This window comes from Venturia canescens, chromosome 1, assembly GCF_019457755.1.
Source record: "Venturia canescens isolate UGA chromosome 1, ASM1945775v1, whole genome shotgun sequence".
Classification (NCBI taxonomy): Eukaryota; Metazoa; Arthropoda; class Insecta; order Hymenoptera; family Ichneumonidae; genus Venturia; species Venturia canescens.
Window position 1 is genome coordinate 27,734,997 of NC_057421.1, and position 23,443 is coordinate 27,758,439.

The window sequence follows — 23,443 nt, forward strand, 5'->3', positions numbered from 1 at the left end:
GCTATACGAAAACCACGCGCAAAGAAACTAAAGAATTTCGAATAACCTCTGATATGCAACTGCAACAAACTCAATAAACGAATCAATTAATACAACGCAAAAATTTAATCACACAAGTCAAGTGCGGTAAACGTCTCAACACGGGATATAAAAAAAGCCAGTACGAGACCCTGCTGTAACCTTTAAATAGTTGGACGTGACGATTTTCCGGATTTTTAGCCATTTTTTATTTCACGCATTCTGCATATGCTGTTTTATCCTTTTTTTATTTTACTCATCTACTGGATCGTTTGGTCGGGCTCTTGTCTGCTGTGATATATATTGTTGAAGTAAAATTGACACTCGTCGAGAATTAATAGTTTAATAGAAAAAAAAAATCCGTATGAAGATATCGTTTCTTTTCAATATTGTAAAAATTTAAGATTTGTATTAAAAAATGTTTGTCGGATGCCCGTTCATGAGAAAAATTTGAAAAAATGATTTTGTGTGCTCGCAACCTTTTTTTCAGAATCCGTCAAACTTTTCATGCGTATAATTTGGAAGCGAACAATAACTGGTACTTCGATTAGGTGTTTGAAAATTATCATATTTCAAAATTGAAAAAAAATTCGGCCAATTTTACGTAGATTAATAAACAAAAATTTATTATTCAACTATTTTTTCAACATATATCGATTTGATACTACGGGAACCTGACAATGATTTACACTTGAAAAAGTCAGAAATCCAAAATCAGTCGGCCGAGTTCATGAAGGTGATTGCGAGCACGAGACCTCGCCCCTCAGTCACACGAGGTTGCAGTATGGAGCACATATCTCGAAACGTAACTGCTCCTTCAATTTAAGGTTATAATCGAGAATTCGTGTAGTTAATTTCAGTACTTTTGCTTGACAAAACATGTTCTTAATCATTTATTTATATCAAATACTGCATACGGATGAATAACATAGTAACTCGTAACATTTTTAAGCGTTATCTCCGTCGAGGAGATATAAACCATTATCGTGTCTACAGTGATCAAATAATAAAAGTCGCCGGAATAACCCTAGAAAATCTCATGCCTCAAGACAAACAGATGCTGCTGGCGATGCAACGGCAGCGAGAAAAGGCAAAAAGAAGAAGCAAAATGTTTCCACCAGCGACGGTTGCACTGCAGGTAAACAATAAATTTTAGTTGCACAATATGACGTCATCTAATGAATGTTGTTGATCATTTTTGTACCATATTTAGTAATTAGCAATAAAAGAAAATGTATTTTGCTATTCCTATCAAGATCCTTGGATCAGGTGCAAGAGGTGCTCCAACTTCACTTTATGTGTCTACTGACCATACAAAGTATTTATTTAACTGTGGAGAAGGAGCACAGAGATTAGCACATGAGAATCGGCTGAGACTGAGTAAATTAGAGCACATATTTGTAACAACTCCAAATTGGAAGAATATGGGTGGTTTGCCCGGTGTGGCACTTACGATACAAGATAATGGAGTACCAAACATAAAAATCCATGGACCTGCAGGATGTTCCGATTTTTTTAAGGCTATTGAAGGTTTTGTTAAATTGAAAGATCTTGATATAGATGAAGCACCTTGTTTGTCGGATGAACCTTTTGTCGACGGGACCATGAGCATCAGATATGTTTATTTAACCAGTAACAAAAGTGATAGTTCATCAGAAAGTGAGGACGAGCCGATGGTTTTAGATGCTATCAATTATTATGACTATGCGGTGAATACCAATGGAAAAAGAAACTCAACACAGGACACAAATGGTACCAAATTTGCTAAAGTTGAAACTATTGTCAAAGGAGAAAGAATTAAGGGTACAATGGCTTATGTTTGTAAACTTCACGCTAAACCGGGTATGCTATGCCTCGAAAAGTGTGTTGAAAAAGGAGTTCCACCGGGCCCACTGCTGGGAAACTTGAAAGCGGGTCAGGATGTAACTTTGCCTGATGGCAGTGTTATTCTCAGCTCGGATGTTACCTCTCCCGACGACCCAGGACCCACGTTCATCGGTAATTTCAATACAACTTTTCATTCCTCTATTCAACTTGGTAGATTCATTGTCAACATTGGGTAATTGATTTCTTCTTTTAGTTCTCGAGTGTCCAACCGAAAATTATCTCGATTCGTTTGAGAGCTGTGACGTATTTACCAATTATCACGGTAGCCAATCTGATCCGGATAATACAGTTAGCTGCATCGTGCACTTCACACCCGAAAACGTGCTCAGCAATCCTCGCTATCAACAATGGATGGACAAATTTCCAGCTGACACAAAACATATTATTATCAACGAGGAAAATGTGTGCATGGGTAGTGAAGCCGTTCACCGGATACAGCACAAACTACATCTTTTGGATCAGAATATTTTTCCATTTTTGGACCAGGAAGGCGTCGTCATCGACGATAGCCCAACGAAGATAACGATTGATAACGAGGAAGAAGAAATTAAAGAAAATAACCTAAAACAGGACCAAATCACGGTAATTGAGTAAGCTTTGCTGACCTCGGAAAGAAAAACTCCACTGAGATGGTGATTTCATAATTTGACATTATTTTTAGAATCCGAGTGATCAGAAAAAATTCCCACGTATAATTCGAGCGAGAACGTTAGACACGGTGTTTCTACGACCAAGAATTGATTTCGAGAGTAGTAACGATCTCGTTGTAAAACCTCGGTTATATATCGATGAAACTTTTGAGGTCGACGGGTTTCTCGATACTCTGGCAGAGCTACAGACGGAAATAAATGCTCGTACAAAGAATCAAGACGACGCAGCGGAATATCCAAAGATTGTAATGTTGGGAACTGGCTCAAGCATTCCGAACAAAACGAGAAACACTAGCGGTATATTGCTGAGACTAGATGAAGACAAAAGCATTATTTTCGACTGTGGAGAAGGTACAGCCGGCCAATTGATAAGATTTTACGGTAAAAAGCAAGTGGACAAAATTCTGTCGACCATCAAGGTATTTTACTGAATTATTAAATAGTCACTCAAAATATTCAAAGAGAAGAGAGCAGCAGATCACCCAATTTCCTAATGTTATTTTTTGTTGTTTTCGATTTTTTAGATTATTTTCGTATCACACCTGCACGCCGATCATCACATCGGTCTCTTAGGCTTGTTGCGTGAGCGCGAGTGCGCTACGAAAGATCCAGTTATTCTTTTAGCACCTGAACAAATTGCCACGTGGCTTCGCATCTATCAAAAACGATTCGAGTCGATCTCGCATCAATATAATCTCCTTTCAAACAGAGATTTCATCCTTAAGAAAGGACAAATACCTGTATCCGCTCAAATGCATCTGCAATACGCCCTGGGAGGGGTTCAAATCAATACTATTTTCGTTCGCCATTGTCTATCAGCTTATGGAATATCTGTTACTACGGAAAATGGCTGTAAAATTGTTTATAGGCACGTATTGTTTTTTCAGTTGATTGATCGACAGTTGAGCTTACGAATATGTGGATATCCTAGTAGTATTAATAGTTATTGAATTTTGATGACGATGTTCATCTTCTAGTGAAATAATCGATTATTGAACGCTAAATTGATTCTGAAATTATTTTGCATTTTAGTGGCGATACAATGCCTTGTGAGACTCTCGTGACACTTGGTGCTGATTGTGATTTGCTGATTCACGAAGCAACCATGGAGGACGAGTTGGAAGAAGAGGCGAAAATGAAATACCATTCGACAGTATCGCAAGCGATACAAGCGGGCGAGCGAATGAACGCTAAATTCGTCTTACTGACGCATTTCAGTCAGCGTTATGCGAGAATTCCTTATTTGCCAGAAAATGATAATGACACGAGCAACCTTAGTAAAGTCGGTATAGCTTACGACAACATGCAATTCAGCATTTCACAACTACACTTGCTGCCTCTCTTTTATCCTACGTTGAAACTTATGTTCAGTGAATTCCGAACTTTGATCGAAAAAAATTCTCGCAAAAGGCAAGAACGTTCTCAGAGAGAAAAACTCATTACTAAAGCATTGCTGAGTAAAGCAATTGCTGGATGTAGAGAAATAAATTGAAGGAGAACAGGTGTTACTATCGGGTAATCAAAGACATCATTGAAGAAGCGGAAAACGGTGTTTTGCGTGATGAGCGATGAAGAAATTTTCATCCAGTTTCCAGCTCCACCTGTTCTATTCGTTCGAGGGGAAGTTGTTTTTAGTCCACCATGTAAATAAAGACGAACTGTAAACTATCGAGGTAAAACTATTATTGCGCTCCAGCGGCATTCAAATCGTACACTGTTATAACTTCAGGACTGGGAAAAGAAGGATATTTCGGCACCGATGGTCAAAAAAATATTGAAATAACAATGTAAAAAAGGATATGTGAACGTAATAAAATGAAATTTTTTACATCGAATTGAAAGGACAAATTTACGTTTCCGCCAGTTTTCGCTTAAATAATTTAACAATAATAATTCTAATGTTCTTGTCCGAAAATCCATCGTCATTATCCATAAAATCATAATTTCATCGTAGTTTATAAAATTCGATTTTTATCCTTCTCTACGATTGCACGACATTGTTTTTCGACAATTAAGGGGTATCGTATTAATAAAATAATAGGCATGGAGTGCCGAGTACAGTGTAGTTATGCATTATTTACACAAAGGAAAAATCTGTCTAGAGCAGCTATTTTCCATTAATTACTCTCGTCTACACGTTATTTACTCATTCTCAAGTATCTTTGAAGCAATATCCATCTAAAAAAACTTTTTTTTATCAAAAACTGTTTCATCGGTAATAAAAAAAAACACGTACAAAAACTTCGAAGAAAAATTGTTCGAACGAAAAGGAATATTTAGTTCGTTCGTACTGCAAAACAAGAAAAGAATTTGGAAGATTTTTCCAATCATTCCCGCACACGTCATTCGTCATAAATATGTTTTTAATTATCATTGTATTGCGCATACGTATACAAACGTTTCGGTATAAAAGTACACAATAGAGTCGCGTGTTCAAATATATAATATACATATAAAATCGTGGAAAAAAAACAAATGATTCGCTCTTCGTATTTTAGTTCATTTTGGAATGGAAAGGGCTCATTATTTGCGGGTAATAGTATTATCTCGATTGAATTGTGCGAATGATTATTGACAGTCAATTCTTAAACCTGATATTCACCAAATACCGTTTCCTTTGACCATCTTTTCCCCGTGTTGATTAAATACGCGATTTCACGATTTACCGTGAAGGATTTGTACGAAGGATAGAAAAAATTGGCGCGGATGAATAGGAAAAATTACTTGCGAAGCATATTTATGTTATAATAAACCACGAGAGACGTATTCTCGTCTCGTTTGCATTCTCCCGATGTGGTATTTTCGATCGATTATCTTGGTAATGGTTTTTTTTCTTTCGATAAGTAATACTTAAGTACGAGTCGCGATGATAGTATTTTTCTTTCCCTTTTTTCGATTAGCGACATTTGGGCAGTCCATTAAAAGTCGACAAAAAATGCAATGATTCTCGAACGATTCGTGGCCTTCTCCAATTCTTTTTTCTCCCTTCACTCATTGGAGAAGCGATAAAAATCGTGACATCATTCGAAATGTAATTTTGTTTCTTCCTCTCATTAAAACTCCCACTTAGTGGCCGAGTCGTGATCGGTCTCACCGAGACGCAGCGCTCCATTTTTTCCGGCTGTCAGATAACGACCGTCGGTGCATTTGATGCACAAGCGCGAAGGTTCACGTAATTCCAGATAAAAACCTGCGGACGGTAGATCCGAGTCGACTGTTACACCCTCGCTGTCGGCATGCCAGTATTTTCCATTTTGACCTGTGAATTATTGAAATAGCAATGTCAACGAAATAGTCATGAGATCTATCGATTATAAATTGAAAATCATTATCTCCTCAGATTATTCGCGAAACAAATCAGTAATCTTCGATAAAAACTATTGAATTCACCTTTAAATCGAACAATTCCACGTTCACAGCGTTCCACTCGAATAGTTTCATAGCCAGCTTTGTTACATTCCAGTTTCGGACTCGCGGCGCTCTTAGGTCCAACGAACCCTTGTTCGCATCGTAAAACAAGTATCGGCCGATTCATCAAGTAGAAATAATATTTCGATGCGTCCGAATCACCGCTGTCCGGTGAGTCAGCGTTCGCATACAAGTGACCGGAACGTTTGGTAGCAAGAAATTTGCCATTATTGGCACGCAAAGAAACCGTTCCGTCTTCCGTTTGCCAGACGAGATCAAAAAGAGCGTTCGACGAACGCTTATGATCGGATGCTTGAATACCACCGCCAGCTTCGAGACTCCAATAACGATCCTGCATCGTTCTGACGTACCATCGTTTCGTCACGCGATCGAATTCCAATTGGAAAGTCTCGTGACCCGATATCTCATCCTGATTCGCCGTTACGTCCACACCTGAAAAGAAAATGAAAATGGAATTTAAAACTATTTCAACGTAATTGCTATGAGCACTCAAGCTACGAGCACTGGCAAAATGATGAGATCTTTGAGAATTTTTTTTTTTTTGAGAAAGCTGAAGCACACTGCAAAGTGGAAAAACCAATTACGCGTGTTGCGACCCAATGGATCGATAAAATATTGAATTTCATGCAAACTCAATTATTTCTGTGAAATTTGGTCACTTTGTGTCAAATGTCCAGCTCTATCACGGTTGACTAATGGAAATACATGCACATATCCGCCGTCTGTATATCGAATGGTATTGTTCGGAGGGCATCGACATCGATCGAACCGAGTTCTATTGCGCGCGTAAATGAATTTATTTCCAGTGTTTTTTGTTCTGACTCCTCAGTAGGATGTATTATTGAATCTTCATTGTTCTTCATATCCAATTATCGGGCCGAAACTATCTGTTGTTTTCTCAGTCAATGGAAGGGGAAAAATTTATTTTTTTCTCTTAGACTGACCTTGTTTAACAGAGACGTAACGTTGATTGAGAGCCGCTACGAATGATGCTTGTGGCAACGACTCCTCGAGAGAAAACAGTTCGTCACGAGTCACGGTTGTCGATCTGGACTTGAGTACGGCCTTGCTACCGATTGGTGCCAAATAAGCTCCGTGAATATCGCTGGAACACAGAAAATAATATTACCACTGAAATAAGTTTCCAAAAAAATAAACAAACAACGAAAAGGACAGGAAATATTATTTTTAATTATAGTGTGTAAATTGTAAAAAAAAATGTTTGTATAATACAAAAACAGTCTAAAATTTTGTAACGCCCCATGATATTTGTCGAATTTCAATGAATTTTTTGTTCGAATTACCGAAGTGCGAGGAGTCCAGCGTGAAATTCAGCGGCATATAGACAGTCTCGGGTACAGGAATCGAGAAGTTTACCATCGCGAGCAAGATACTTGTTGTTGCAGGTGTGAAGGGCGTAATGGCCACCCTCGGCTTTTCCTCCGTGGCCGGGTCCGGTCTCGTTGTCAGCAGTTGCAGCCGCGCGGAATTCGAGAGTGAAGAGAGTATCCTCGCCCCAGGGTACGGGTGCGTCTACATGAATTTCATCTTGGCTCGCACTCAAATGAGCGAAACGCTTACGACCGGCAGATCTTAAATTGACCTGAATAATAAAATTCACATTGATCAACAAGCTTACAATATTGTAACATTGAATAAAACGCTACTTTTTTTTAATTATTTTTATAAAAAGAAAGGAACCATCTATGATAAAGTAGCACTCCGTTAAAATTTAATGGGAAAATAGTTTAAAAAAAAGATGAGGCTGTCAAGTTTAATGAAGATGAAACAAAATCGTTGACACAAAATTATTTTGTGAGGGTTAAAGACAATTTTAAATCGACTCATTAATTTTTTATAGAAAGACTCAAAAAGAAACAGGATAAAGAATGATGACAAAAAAATTGTTTGATGAATTAGAATCGGTTGGATACTCTTCGAGAGTGATAGAGAAAGTGAGATATTGTTTGTAACTCTCGATCGCCGACACTTTAACGAGTCAATTAAGGGCGCGCCATAACATTGATTACGATCGATTTAGACCGCAATGGAGAGGGTTCGAACGGCCTGCTACCGAGTTCTATAAATATACATTGTAACGCAGTGAGATTCGCCTGCTGCTAAGAATTGCATACAGGCGTTGAGTGACTAACGGTAAAAACTGAATTGTTCGCCAAAATATGAGCTTCATCAATTGTCGGGAGAGTGGCTATTTTTTGCATTAATAAAAAAAACTTTTCATATTCGTGAGTATTTTATTATTGATAGGGACGCTGATGATTCACTTGCAAAAGCTACAAGTTTTTTGTAATTTTCAACTCGACGACAATGTTGTCAAACCTCTCAATCAGGAGAAACGTGAAATAAAATCGTCGTAAAATTTAGCACTGCTCCGATCCGTCTTGTAACGAAATTCGTTAATTCTTCAATCACAGAGATCGTAGCGAGAGTCCGAAGCATAGCCCCGTCTCTTTTTCACAGTTACGTGATCGGCGATGTTACAAGACTTCGATTTTTATCGGTACGATTAGCATTTTTCGGGTTACGAACCTTGAGAGTTTGCATTTTTAATGATTTTCAATTACCTGAGGCCTGGCGGCGAGATGAACGAGCCAATATTCAGCCTCGCCCGGAGCCTTGGCCATGCACTTGAGCTCATCCTGGCTCGAACCCAGGAAATATCCCCTCTGTACGTTCTTCAATGCCCATCTGCCACTCCCTGCAATGAAATAATCTTCAATGGATCTCTGATCGCATATCACTCATTGACAAGCATCATAAAAGGATAATCATAAAAGACGAAGCTGCCCTAACTCCAGTTTAATGTCGCAGCTTTTCTGTTGTCCGAATAATCCATCAAAATACCGTTAAGTGCTAAATTGTGAAAAGATGTTGAAAATAATAAACATGCGCAGCGAAACGCATCAGCGTTCCTCTTTTGCTCGTTAAACACGAATAATATATAATTAATTTTTTTTTCCATCTTTACCGTCGGATGCCAATTGGATTTGGAAAGCACAACCGGAATCCGACGAGTCTTCGGCCTCGCAGGTCACATTGCCGAATTGATCAACCGCGAGATAACGATCTAAATGGGAACGCAGATAAACCTGATGCTCGCTCCCCTCGAGAGTCCAAAGTTGTTTCTTTTTCAAGCTTGCACCGTTCGCGTTTATCTTGAAGCCGAAAGTTTCGGCGGTAAGGTACTTGAATTTTCCATTTATCAGTCCAACCTGCAACATGCAAGTGTTTATGCATTAATTTTTCAAATTCAAATAATTCATTATAACAACTAGTCGAAATGACAAAATAATTTTCAAACTATTTTTCATCCCAAAAAATGAAGATCAATATCGAAAAATTGCAAATATATCGTTGCTGTGTCACACAGTATGGAAAAGCTTATGAACGACTAACGTTGCATTAATATTTATGATCCATTAATCCCTGAGATCCAATGGTCATAACGACCATGCGGAAAGTCGTTGATAAGGAATCGCTATTCAGGGAAACTATAACGCTTTTTTGCAAATGAATCTGGAGTAGACTAAGCACACGATTTTTGTTCGATTCTTCTAAAATGTTTATCAAAAAGCCTTGAAGCGATGGAAAACTTGGACAGCGAATAAAAAAATCTCTTCTCCAAGGAAGTCGAAAAAAAAAGAGATAATCGACAAAAAGAATTTCGGAAGATAATAAAAAAAGAACTGTCGTTTAGATCTCAATCTCTGGCTCGATCTAAAATCGAAATTTACTTGGCTAAGAATAAAAGAACTTGACAAAAATTAGTGAAAGATATATTTCTATTATTTCCTTCGCACTTCTTGTTAATAATAACTATATTTTTTTTTTACAAAGGTTTGTTGTTAAAACGGATAAATAATAATTGTGAAATACAGTTTAACGTTTATTACCGTCCAGCCAGTTCTATCGATTCCGTTCTCCGTGTTTCCGCTTTCCGAACCGTTGCTTTGCATTGTTCTGGTGTTATTGTGGCAGACTAAAATATCCCGAAATTTCGTATACTCCTCCTTTAGTTGGTTTGACAATTGACCGGACTCATAGACGCGAAAATTTTCAGGATTAATGTAGTCTGTTTTTATGCCAGCCTTAAGGTCACCTTTTTCGTGGAGTTCTGCAAATAAAATGAGGCAAATGACATGAGAATGAAAAGATTAGTAATCAAAAGTTTAACAATTCGATAATTGTACTTATAAAAATTCGCCACAGGATTAAACATCGTATTTTTTCGTTTGTTGTTGTTTTTCGAGTTATTAAGAATTTTGGATCGACATCGGCGTCCAGCCATCATAAAATTTCTTCCCTTTTGACTTTTTTCATAATTCCCTTTCGTAGCATTTCGTCAGAGATACTTTCCAATTTATACCGATTATTTTTTTTATGTATGCAGCAGATTGGGGTGAAGAGCGATGATTATTTTCAACATTTTCACCATTATCTATTTTAACCCACGAAGATGGGGGCACAGTCTTGAGAAAAAAAGCTTTTTTTTATATCCAAGTGCCTCTTCAGATTCTTCACAGCTCTTCATTTCTCAAAGATGGCTCGTTCAAGGGAAATAAGGGCATGTTTTATAACGTGATAAGTAAAGGGTTTAGCAGTGCTGAGAGAAAAGCTCCAGGAACATAAAACGAGATAGACAACCGTGTAGGCTCGTTGAGAACTTTCTGGCCGGCTAGACGCGTTGATGGGATGGAAAAGTGGGTTCGTTTAGCTTAGAGAGGAGCTTGATTTGCCGACATTGTGCACGACTCGATGGACACGGACTGGAGTGGAAAAATAAAATTAAACCATGAATCCGCACTTCTTTGTGTCGCAAATGGCTCCATTAAGACAAGAACCTTGTTTTGCAGCAATAATTGAATGATCGAAGCTGCACATTGATCTTCAATTCCCTTGTGCAAAAATTTGTCGTTTTCATTCAATAAAAAAAGAATTTTCTCAACTGTGATTTGCGAACATGCAGCAGTTCTTTGTGAAGTTTATTTTTACATCGAACGATGCGTTTTGTGGCTCCAAAGACCACAAGCCCGATAAATAAGCCCGGAAATGACGGAAGCTCAGCTTCTAATTGCAATATCATAAAAGCTCGGACGTTTCGAGTGACGATGAAATTAATTGAAAACTACGATCAAAAAAAAAAAAAAAATACTACGAAAAAATAATTCCAGAATAGTCTTTGACTTAGAAAAAAAACAAAAATATTTGATTTTTTTAATGTTTGACGAATTAATGATATTGATGACGTCGGCTCGTTTAAAATGAGCCGACGAAAATCCCAGCAGAATATATAGTCCGTTAATCGCGATATCGTTGAATTTGCCATTTCCATTTGGCAGCTCAAAGAGTTTTCAGCTCCAGACTATGTATCACTAAGCATAAAGCGTATTCGCGGTGCATTATCGTGGTCGCAGTGAAAAGAGCTGGGAAGAGCTGATCACAGGGAGTACAAACATTCGCTCCGGCACACAAAGAACTATTTTTTTGTCCTTTTATTTCTACTCCCGCTTAACAGCACTCTCGTCATTTTTTTCTCTTTCCTCCTGCTCTGTTCATGCGCTGGGATTTCTTGAGGCATGTTCTATAGCGCGCGCGCGCGTGTGTGTGTGTACTCGGAATTTTCGTCTTCTTTTTTTCGTACTTGCCTCTTCTCTGCCATGCGTGTGCGCGCTTATATACATCGCTTTCTCGGCGCGAGTTGTTTTGTTTCGCTGTTTGTTTCCAATGCTTTTGTATTATTCACCGAGATTCTACTGCTATTTTCCGCTAGAAGGAGTTGAAGACTGGGCCCAATGTTATTTACTGTTTGTGTATAAATTCACCATCGGCTAACAAGAAAAATATCGTGACAGTTGAGCGGCCGATAATAACTTGTCGAAATAGTATTTGACTATCGTACGAAGCAACGGCATCGATCGCCGTTTTTACTGTTCCTTTAAGCAAGTTCGCGCGAATCTAATGGAAATGGAAAATTCCAACTTTGAGAGTTGAAATTTGGAAATTTGGACAGCTTGCATCTATTCCCGGAATTATTATGGATCTACCGTCTGGTTGTTGAGAAAACAATTAACGAAATTCACATTTTTTAAGGGTTTTACATAGGCTCTTATGGCAGACACACTCCCTGTACGACCATTTGGATTTAATGAAATAAGATCCTCTCAAATTTAAAGAGCCAATAACGAGAAGAAAATATAATGTTTTTAGATATCAATGATGCGTTGAGAAAGCCTTGTTACCGGTGAAAATCACTTGTGAATGGAAAAAGGAAAAGACTTATTTGAGGTTAACGAGTAATAACGACATAAACGGTGGAAGGTTGAACATCAGCATGAGCCAGATGGTTTAAAATATAGATATGCATACGCATATAAATAGAAAATGGCTGTTGTCACATTTTCCTTGACGATTTTACTACGAAAGTATCTTAGCCGCTATCATTATATTCAAAATTTATCAATCGCAACAAATGAGTTACACATTAATTGAACAATTGCGAGAATAAATTTTATTCGTTTCTTTGATCATCAAAGGGGCAAAAAGTTCAGTGGTTTTTTTGAATCACAAGTAACGTATGATCTTCCTGAAATCTTGCATCGAAACATGTCAATTAGCTAAAAACGAATGTACACATTGATTTGTGGAATCATTATCAAAGTTCGGATGTTTCTTTGTCCCAAATCATTTTGTCAAGCGTACTTAAATGGAAGTGTGCCTCTCCTGCGATTTTCTGGCCTCAGCAAGTGCAAAATTTCAGATGCGACAACTAAGAAATAATTTCACTCGAGAAAAATATAATCATTATCAATATTTTACTGATTCCAACGGTAATTTTTTGTCTTGATTAGATAATTCGTTGTAAGAACAATCCGTAATTCAGTGGAGAATAATAAACGTTTGTCACTTTGGAAAGGGACAGTAAAATGTCGACTGAAGGGAGGAGCCCTCGGTTCTATGCTCGTGTTACTGTAGAACAGCCCTTCTTACTGATGAAAACATATATAGGTTTGAGGCCACTACAGAGAGTATGGGTATAAAGTCGTATATAGAGAGTATGAAAGCGTATTTGTAGCAGGTATTGATCCCGGGCTTTTGGCTCGATTGCAGGAGGTTCTTGTTGAGCGCGAGGGAGTAGTTTTCGGGAAGAGATTTCATCGTGTCGCGAAAATCTTCTCATTGTTCATTCGACTTTTTATCTATTTGTCAAAAACGTTCTCTCGAGAATTCTTTCGCACATTTAGTCTAGGAATTCATGACGCAAGGGCAACGATTATTTTTCCCTCTGAATGTCCCATTGTCTCTCTAATTTATGAAAACTCATTTTATAAAATTAACCAAACTATCACTAAAAAAATTGACGCTCAACGTTGGAGTACAGCGAAACGATATAAAAAAAATCTCTCCAACAATTTCAGTTATTCTCCAATTTCCAATTTTATTCCCTCCCGAATTTGCACTTCGTAGTCTTTCGATCTACACCAATGAAATGAAAAAATTTGTGAATCACAAATGTGTTCTTTTTTTTCGTTAAATTCGTTGGGCTCCAACGTTGCGAACTTCGGCGTCGTTAAAAAAAAACTGTTGAAGTAAATTGTTGGAAGGCACTATCAATTGTCGAGAAAATGGTTTTGATTATTTCGCTACTTTATAATTCGCTCTTCACTGCATCGAGAGAAAAACTGTCCCGTTTCCATGCGGTGAAGATTCCCTAAAATAATTCGAAACGCGAGTTCGTTTCGAGCTCACCGAGATCACTCATCGTCGTAGCGTAATATTAATATTAACACGATAATATTATGATTAGCTCTGAGTACAGTGCGCACGAAGGCTACAGATAAACGCGTTCGGGTGAATGTGCGAGCCGTTGAGAATAATTGAACTTGGCACATCTTCCGACGATAATGTCGATCACTGCAGAATCCCGCAATCGCGTAACGGTCCCGCTCGTTCTCCCTCGATCTGCCTCTTTCGACAATTTTCTCCGGTCTGGTATTTTTTTCGTATTTCGTTCATCCGCGTCTCGCTCCGTTCGTTGATCGTTAACGCTATTGCTTGTTTTTCTCTGATACGCTCGACTCTCCTCGTCTGTTGCATCTCTGTTGTTCGTTTTTTTCTTTCTTTATATATATATATTTGTTTTTTTTTTGTTTTTTTTTTCTTTTTCTTTCATTTCGACGAAAAACCCCGTTAAATGGGGAGGAGAGAGAAAGAGAAAACAACGAGTCTTGATATAACAGTAAATTGCACGGGCGATAAATGAAGCTCAGAAGAAATAAAACCTCTCTTGCGCACATGATCACCGTTAAAATTTCTTCCGATGCTTTTTTGCATTATTTTTCATTAAACACGTTTTTAGGTCACTTCGAACCGACGACCACTGAGAGAGAGAGGCGAGGAAAACCGGTAGTACTGTTTTTCATTACGATCTTTCATATTAAATAGACGTTACCTGAGGAACAAAATAAACAAACGATTGCTATTCCGCTAACAGAAATGTTTGCAATTCCTCTTATGAGCTTCCTGTAAAATCGCAAGTTTTTATCGAAATATTAAAAAATATTGCCTGCGCCGATACTTTGTGTTATCTTTAAAAATCTTGAGAGCGGAATTTAATGACGTTGTCACACCAAAATCAGCGTATTAAATCGATTTTTATCACGAAATTATGGCGGAAAATGAGGAACTCATTTTCAAGAAAACAAGCGACAATGGTGTCATCTTATTACGATGGTTCTCAAGAAGACTCCTTACGGGCCGGAATAACGAGGCATTGAATAACGTTTTTTGCCGAATTAAATGTGCTTTCTATTCAATTAAACACTGAGAAGGAGACAAAGAAGGTTATGAACACGAGTCTTCTGCAGCTAAACGATTTTTACTCACGCGAATCGGCGGGTCGTCGTGTCTATTGTTGTTCCGCAACTTGGAATGCTCGGGTTTGTGTGAATTTATTACTTAAACGTATGTCGGATGGAATGTTTGAATGAAAAAAATTGAAACGCGAGTGCAATTCAACAGCGCAAAAATTAAATTGAGATGAAGAATCATACGTGCGGGTCAGTGGGTTATTACCAGTGTGGAAAATGTGCTTTCACGTTGTACTCCCCACTCGTTTGCATTTTATGAGAATTTTTATTGAAACTCGACTAAAAAACCGCTCGAATCCCCACGCTCGGAGCCTCAACGAGCGTAAATAATCTAACGTTAGCGCGTAAACAACTCGATCGGTTATAAACATACTTTTCAATATATTTTCAATACTTTGTCAGATTTTATTGAAAATTTTCGAGTCAGTATTTTGCGTCGAAGACACCAGTCGTAAAGGGCGATTAAGAAATCATGAAAAAGCTATGTTGACTCGAAACGTCGAATAAATCGGAATTAACGTCGCGCGAAATATCAAGATTTATTACTTCGCACTCCAAGGATGCAGAACCAACAGTTTTCATCGCTGCTCGATAGCCACGTCTCATCCTTTTCAACAGTGCTGCCTCCAAATGACTTTTTAATCATGAAATATCCCTTTTCAATTATCCACAAAATTATAGTATTTCGATGATTTTTTCGAGCAGTAAAAACAGGTGTTTATGGGACACAGCGATGCAAGTTTCTCGCAGCTAGTTTCGGGCTAGCCTACACCGAGTAGATTAGCATAATTAATGCCTGCGAAGTGTGCTACTGTCGCGACAGGCCACCGAGTATATTTCGCATTTCCGAACCTCAAAGAACCAAAATTATGCGAAAAGTTGCGTAGAGCCTTAGATCGACGCGATCGAGCGATGTGAACGTTCGAGATGAATCTTTAAAATGTGACAAGTGAGCAGAAAAGCATGAAGCGAGAGCTGTCAAAGCGTTCATTGAACGGTGTTCTAATGCCGAAAGATTTAAAAAAGAAGTACCGGTGCTCGACGCAGTATATCTTGAACGTATATCTCTTGGAAGTGGCATTGCGCGTGATGTTCCAAGAGGAACTCTCACGGAGTCGGAGACGAGGCGATAAGAGGGTAGGGGTTCCCTCTCGAGCGCGTAGGTTGCTTCGAAACATAATTATATTCGGTTCGACGGAAGTGGGAAGGATCACGACGCGGCCAAGTCCGACTGCGAGGTTTTTCGTTCTCGGGCGGATCCCCCCCTCGAAAATATTCAACGAGCATGACGAGGAGTCTCATTCATTGGTGCAAAAATTTAGTAAATATTATGAGATTAGAATAAAATCTGATGGACAAAAAGCTTCGACGACTTTGGGGGAAAACGATTTTCTTTTCGCTCGATCGACTGAGCTGTTATAACGAACAAAAATTCATCGGAGCCGGGAAAATCGAATCCTTATCCGTTCGATGATTCAGAGTGAGGAACTTGTTGCGAGAACAGACGCTCGCGAAAGATTCGAGTGTGAGAAATCTCGAGTGCTAATAAGGTAAATTAGGAATGAGAACAGCTCCTCGCGTTTTCCCATTTTTTTATGGCCTCCGCGCGAGCTTCGTTACCTTCCTTTCTAGTTATATGACTTCAATAATTTATAAGTGGACAACAGTGAAGATCGATTCATCGAGGTTGAGAGCCTACTTTGCTGAATTTCATCCTTTTCCCTAGTATTTATCAAGTAATGTCATCAAGATTTTTAACGGTGCGTCTCCGAACGTCAATTTTCAAGCTCCATCGAACCACGCGGAAGTTTATCTACGAATAAATTTTCATCGCAAATATTCCAGGGTCGATGGTCACTAAAAATTTCTCGAACGGCCAAAAAAAGGGTTTTCCAATCTCACGCAACGGGTCGCCGAGTCAACTGTGTGTCAGTAACCCTGCAGATCCGATCGCAGACAAGCGAGTGAGACTGATTTGCAAGCAGCATGAGCAAGTTTATCGAACAAATCTGGTCGCGTGCGTAGCGAAGCTTTGAACTCGAGGTGTCGGGGCACGAGACCAAATTTCCTTTATTTCGTGCACCAGTTGGAAATCCGGTGACGCGTTTGACACGAGAGTGTGTGCTATACATAGCAAAATACGAACGTGAGTCATAAACGGGGAGCGGAGTCGTGTGTCCTTGAGCGAAAAACGATTTGGGTACGAAGCCTGTAAACAGACGATGGAGAGGACCCCCTTCAAAGCAAATCCACCCTGGCACAGGGACATACGAAAACATTTTTATCGTTGGAATACCACCGCTGCTACCAAAATAATATACTTCTCTGGATAAATCTCGAAATATGTGTTATTACTTTTGCTCAAAGTCCTCAGCTGCCGCCACTTATTTCTAGATTTTTGCTTATACGCTGATGGACTTGAAATACAATTCGAAGAAAGTTTTATTTCGATTGAAATGCACGAGAATGATCGTCGAAAAGATGATCAGTAGATCAGAGTGATTAGAATGCGACGAAGGCGAGCGAAATCTTCCATTTTAAGGCCTTACGTACGTCCAGAATTTTCAAAAAATCGATTTTTTTACACATTATTTTCCATACTTTTCGGCGTATTTCGGTGAAAGTCTAAAAATCCCCGATAGATCGAAAGTTATCATAGAAAACGTGACTGCTCTACGACAGCTTTTTTTTTTATATTTGAAATTGTTTTCTCTAGTCTGTCGAGCCGGATTTTTTATATTGAGATTTAAAAAATTTATAAATAATTAAAGTGTGACATTTATGCACACTTTTTTTCAAACCGCCGTGAATTGCTGAATTTTTCGAATTTAAAAAATCCGGCTCGACAAAATATAACTACAACTTCATTTGGCAAGAATTTTTTTGCGTTTTGCAGATCTATCAACATATTCAAGAAGAAATAATGCAGACCGTGGAGCAACTTTTGTCCATAGTTCTTCGGAAAACATGATTTTGTATGTAGTGATTTTTGAAAAAAACGAAATAAATTTTTCTACAAAGCTTAAATGCTAATAAACAATGTGTAGAAATTATTTTTATTAATTTCTATTGCTATCTCTTCTAAAAACAGTTTTTCTTTTAGCGCGATTTAGGCACTGCTGGACCTATGCAAGGCGTTGGTCAGTAAGAACTCAAAAGGTTTTTTGCTCTCGGGACAGCTGTGAAAAATTGAAATTTTGAGGATCGCGAAGAAAATGAGTGACCGACATTTATGCTGAAAGTAGGATCATTTTTTTTCGTTATTCTCAAAGTTATACGCGTACGCATTGGAAAACGAAGACTGCATACATTTTTGACTAAATGCCGGCACTCGACATCGATTTATAACGCCGTTGCATTTTTTCCTCGGCTCGAGCTCTCATCCGTCAGCTCTATTTTATGTGGGTATGCGGTTTTCAACTGAGATGTACCATTCGCAAATGCACAGCGAAGCGGCAAAACAACGGACTCGCGGGACCGTGACAAAGAGAACTTTCAAGCTTGCGTCGGACTTCTGCTTCCGCTCTTCATCCACCTACTTTTTTTTAAACGTCTTGTTAACTTTTTTTCCGCAACATCTAAATCGCTGATTTACCACGATGCTTTACTTTGTAACAAGGAACATTCAACAACGCCGATCAACGCTCAGATTTATGGGATTTCATTTGTGTTCGTTAGAGACGAATCAGAGCCTGATCTCGTTCGATTCGTTACATCGAAATGGATAATTTAATGTTAAGAAAGAAACCAGCCACGAAGCGTCGAATCCAACGACAGCGATGTATAAATCATTTGGGCATGAAAAGATAATATTTTTTGAAAGTTCTTTGTTGAGCATATACTCGATAGTTCTGGAGACAAAATCATTTACATGAAATGTTCGAACTTGGGAAGACGAAAGATCGGATGTAGAAACGCATCCATTCGTGTTCGATGTTTTTCGAAAATGGCTTGAGGCATTTATGATTTTGGAAGCATGAAATTTTTCCACGTTGAGTAAATCTGTCTTATATGGTGATAAAATACGTTTTTCGAGCTCCCAATTTCGAGTAAGTGTAAAAAAAGATTTTGAATTCCGACAGATATGATAAATTGAAAATTGTCGAAAAATCAATGAAAATGATGATTCAACGTTTTCTACACTCGACCAATTATTTTGTGAAAGCTTCGAAAAAAGAATTCGACAGAAAACAACAAGGCTAGGGCTCCCCTGTCGGTATTCCTCGCAATGATCTACATCCATTTTCGGTTGTGATGATTCGTTGGTCTTCATGTTCCACTAAATAGTCGAGCTAATATCTCTCATTTTCTCCTTTTCGATACCCGTAATTTCCGTTTCGTCTGCCTCGGTGCACTCGCGAAGCAAAATCGACCCTGACCCTGAAGAGGACAATTTCTGTCCTCTTCGTCGCTCTTATTCTTCACTATACAGCACGAACTCCCCCTGAGCCTCGACGAGCCCGGCTGGGCACGAGCCACGCATACGAATCGCGTTTTGACGCTTCGTATGGGGCTCGAAAAGTTCGATCGGGAGTGGATGGGACGACTGGCTCATACACACACACACACACGCACGCACGCACACACACACACACACGTATCGATCTTCCCTTCAGTATTTCTATTAACTTTTCTTACGTCTTACATATTTACAATATTTACTGAACACTTTTTTCAATATACTGTCAGAATTTCATCACGAGAAACTTGGAAATAGTTCTTATCAAAAATCAGGATTCCGGTCGAGGTAATGTGTGGTTAGAAATTCAATAAAAACCAGAAATTTGATGCACAAACGTTTTCCCATGTCAAAATTTCCTTGTCCACACCCACTTTTCCGATCCTTCCACCTTCCACTCACATCCTAAATGGACCGCTGACACGTTCTTTATGGGAAAAATCGAAAATGTCCTCTGCCCTCGATTTCTCGGTTTGCCCTGGATGTTTGCTAAATTCATGAGTCAACACACGCATCGAAAATAACCTCGGAAGAAGGAGTTAAATTTAAAAAACTATTCATCGTTAATAACAACAGCAGAATTTTGACTCCACTCCAACGAGTCGTATTTTATCATGGGGTCGTAATATTGGCCCATCCTTCAAATCGATTATTCGTCGCACGCATGGCAAACTCAAGAGAGAAGAAGGAAGTGTAGGTATTTCCAAAATTTTACGGGGATTATTTATTCGAAAAGATGTATCTCAAGATTTCAGTACGGTATTTCAATTTGATACTCACTCAAAAACAAACAAAATAATGGGTTGTCGGTGTCGATCCTGTGGAAATCCTGCGACGCCCCGTCTCACCGTTTCAACACTCTTATCGAGGCACGCAAAATGTAACCGCGAATAGAAACAAAAGTTCCTCTAAATTGTTATGCAAAAAATGTGAAAAATTCGATTCAAATTCCGTTCTCTTAGTAATTGTTTTTAAAAATTAGTCTCCACCGACCGAAAGGACGTGAAAGATTAACTAGTCGTATATGAGTACACGAACCTCACGTAACGACGCTTGTCGCACGACTGGGCAACGCTGAAAACCGGCAGCGCTCGAGTCAATGCGATGAACAGACAGCGAGGAAGAGAGGAAGAGAAAGAAAGCGAGCGAGAGCGTGCGAGGACTTCGTGGGACTTCGCGAGGGGAGAGTATGCATATATTTGTGTGTATACGTACGAAGCAACTGCGGGTTTGTGTGTGTGAAGCACACCCGGCAAACGAAAAATTGCGAGGATACCCGAGACTATCCGACACCGTGGGGGAGTGACCGAGAAAGACACAAACAGAGATACAAATATGGAAGCTGCGTACATCCTCAATTTCTTTTTTTCATCGAGTCTTCGAAAAAATAAAATCGTTATACAAATCTTCGGGACAAAAGGTCCGAATATATTTATACTTGATAAATCATTTGCTGAAAAATCTATGAACTACTGCGGTAAACAAAAATCGACGGTACTGTAGCCCAAAGCTGCCGTAAAAGTGGCATATAACCCCAAATTCTAAGTTTTACGGAGAGTCATGGATTCAATTAATCTCTACTGTTTCACAAACTCATTACATTCAGTTTTTCATCCCTTCAAATTATTTTCATACAAACATCGGCAGAGTTCGAAGTTTTTGTTCCTTTTCTCGCAGAGCCTTTCTAATTTCTAAAAACAAATATCCCACTTTGCAAATATGTTCCATAGTTTTCTATACTTCTTTCCTCGAAGGTGTTTGTTTTTACGTGCTGTATTCATAAAGAGTTTTCAGAAACTGTCGAAAACAAACGCCGGTTTTACTACCATGCTCAATTTTTCCTCTTGCATATTTATCATTCCCACGAAAACTATATTGAAATTATTTGTTCATAGCCTCGGAAGAACTGCGTGCATGCTGCTTCCACGCGATTTATGCTTTCCTGTGTGTTACTACACGTCCGCTAATATCGCGATTCTTTGAGTTTAAACCCCGACCGAATAACAATCTGGTAAGGAAGTTGCTACTTCCTCCTCGCCGCCTGAGCTCTCGTGTATGCGGACACGCGGCGCACGCGCACATCCTTCCAGACACATTTTCTTTCTCGGCTACTCGAGCTCACACGTATCGTAAGTAATATTTGTATCGCTTAACCTGAGTTTCGATTTCAACACTTCGGAGCTTCGAATTATATTTTATTCGAGAACTATATATTCGTGTGAATAAAAACTCGCAGTTTTATCATTTATTAATGAATTTATTATTCTCCAAAATATCTGACCACTCTGAGGTCGCGAAATTTTACGGATTTGAAACGATATGACAAATGAAAATCGAAAAAGTTTTTTAACGTTTTTTATTTAAGTGTATTATTTTCGTACATTCATCAGACAATATTTGAATCTCCACATACGTTTTTCTGTTCGAGCTTTTGAGAAAATAACCTCCAAAAAACGTCTCTTTCCGAAAAAACTGAACTCGAAGAAAATACGAGTCGAAACGTTGAAATTATTTAGAAAATTCGTATTTTTTCGAGCCTTTCATCTCGTATTTTGATTCTAATCCTCACAAGCATGATTTTAACCGACACTTTCAGTGTCCGCTCGTCCGGAACAAGCCTGCAGTCAAATTATAAATAAAACTTTTCAAACGATGCGTCGATTGACCCAGTATTCAAACTTTTCGTAAAAAAAATGAGAGCAGGCACCTTGGAGAGGTGCACAAACTGAAAGAAGCTTTAGAAAAAGTGAGAAACGGAAGATGCGTTTTAGTCGGCACCGAATCTACCAGCAACGATAGAGTTTCAAGAGCAGGCTCCGACTGTTCGCATCTGCACCAGGGATATCATGTCCGTTCGAGGTAGGTGCTGCGGGAGCGTAAGACGAGGAATTGCGGTAACTGTAGCTCGGTCAGTAACACAAAACCACGCACGTGAATTTTTTCTCGAGACAATGCTACCCATCCCGAGGAAGATTTGTCATTGTGGGTGTAAATATACGGTTCCGTTATTACGCGGATTAGAATTGAATAACGGCGGAGAATGAAAGCGAAGCGGAGAGTGGCACCGAGTGGCGCGGGGTGTGCGCTCTCTGCGGATGGTTCCCGAGCGTGTTTTTAAGGTGTTACGAGTGCGCGGAGTGGTGACAGAGAGGAATAGAGTCCTTTGAGAAAGGCCGAGTAAAATAAAAATGCTCGCGCAAGGAAAAGGAGGTTTCGAGAATCACTCAATCGAGTGAGTCTCCGCCAGGAAATAAATCCGAGCACAAAATAAGCGCTTTCAGCTCAAATATTCTACTCCATTGAGTTCGCCAGGACTTTCAATCCCACTGCATTCCTTCGCCGAAAGTCGAAAGATCCGAATCGGAGTGCGGCCATGCAACGCCATGAAATTAACGAATTGGTGAATGAACGAACGCGTGGATGTCGGCCCAAGAACAGGGAAAAGAGAAAAGAGAGCATAAAACACAACGAGGATCACGCATCGCTTTAGATCATCCAGTAGATTTAATGGACGAGCCAATTAAAAAGGAACGTTCATCGGACTCCCTTTCTCTCTTCTCTCAGTCTCTTTCTCTCTTGATCTTTTGTGCAGTCCTCGTACTATGCAATTTAACTGACGTTGCTATGTACGCGAACGCCTAGGATCACGTGGACCGTGTCTAACAAGTACCCTCTATACTCGCGCGCACCAGATCTCCGTTGGTTTCCTGTCGGCTCATCCTATGCTTCGAGCTCATCCCCAGCGTATCAAACAAATAAATTTATGGGAGTTTATTGGATTCATAAAATTCTGGAGGGCCGTGCAACTGGTTTTCCGGGTTTAGAGAAAAATGCATGTTTTCAACGAAAGTTGCACAGGCCCGAGGGACCGATCGGACTCGTACGGAAAATGTTTTTCCACCCGAAGGCGTTTTGGAAAAGGAAGAACTTTTTCGTTCGATGGATTTTATCTCAAACTTTTCGGGTCCGAGAATTCCAAAAGTCTCCGGATAAAGGGGGCGCGAACATCTTCGCGACGTTGGCTAAATAATTCAGAGTCAATGAAACCCCCTGCAGTTCGAAGCCTTCCCTCGGATTGCGAAGTGGGGCAAACGTACCGAGGAATAAAATAT

At 39.2% G+C, this 23,443-nt stretch overlaps 2 protein-coding genes across 3 annotated transcripts; one reads left to right on the top strand and one right to left on the bottom strand.

Moving 5' to 3' along the window:
- The first annotated feature begins 185 nt into the window (after window positions 1-185).
- RNaseZ (ribonuclease Z) lies at window positions 186-4,390 on the top strand. Of its 2 annotated transcripts, none has more exons than XM_043433696.1 (7): window positions 186-823; window positions 971-1,156; window positions 1,275-2,016; window positions 2,099-2,487; window positions 2,567-2,974; window positions 3,080-3,423; window positions 3,588-4,390. In XM_043433696.1, exons 1-7 carry the CDS (start codon window positions 749-751, stop codon window positions 4,045-4,047), a joined length of 2,604 nt encoding a protein of 867 aa, XP_043289631.1. In that variant the 5' UTR covers window positions 186-748; the 3' UTR covers window positions 4,048-4,390. The 2 variants fall into 2 exon arrangements, with proteins under 2 accessions (XP_043289631.1, XP_043289632.1); XM_043433697.1 differs by having other exon boundaries at window positions 187-845.
- singed (fascin domain-containing protein singed) lies at window positions 4,344-20,423 on the bottom strand. The gene is made up of 8 exons (XM_043433700.1): window positions 20,112-20,423; window positions 9,899-10,119; window positions 8,974-9,217; window positions 8,570-8,703; window positions 7,289-7,587; window positions 6,929-7,089; window positions 5,946-6,416; window positions 4,344-5,814 (listed from the first exon to the last, which is right to left on the bottom strand). The coding sequence occupies exons 2-8, from the start codon at window positions 9,959-9,961 to the stop codon at window positions 5,609-5,611; spliced, it is 1,578 nt and encodes a 525-aa protein (XP_043289635.1). The 5' UTR covers window positions 9,962-10,119; window positions 20,112-20,423; the 3' UTR covers window positions 4,344-5,608.
- Window positions 20,424-23,443: the final 3,020 nt, after the last annotated feature.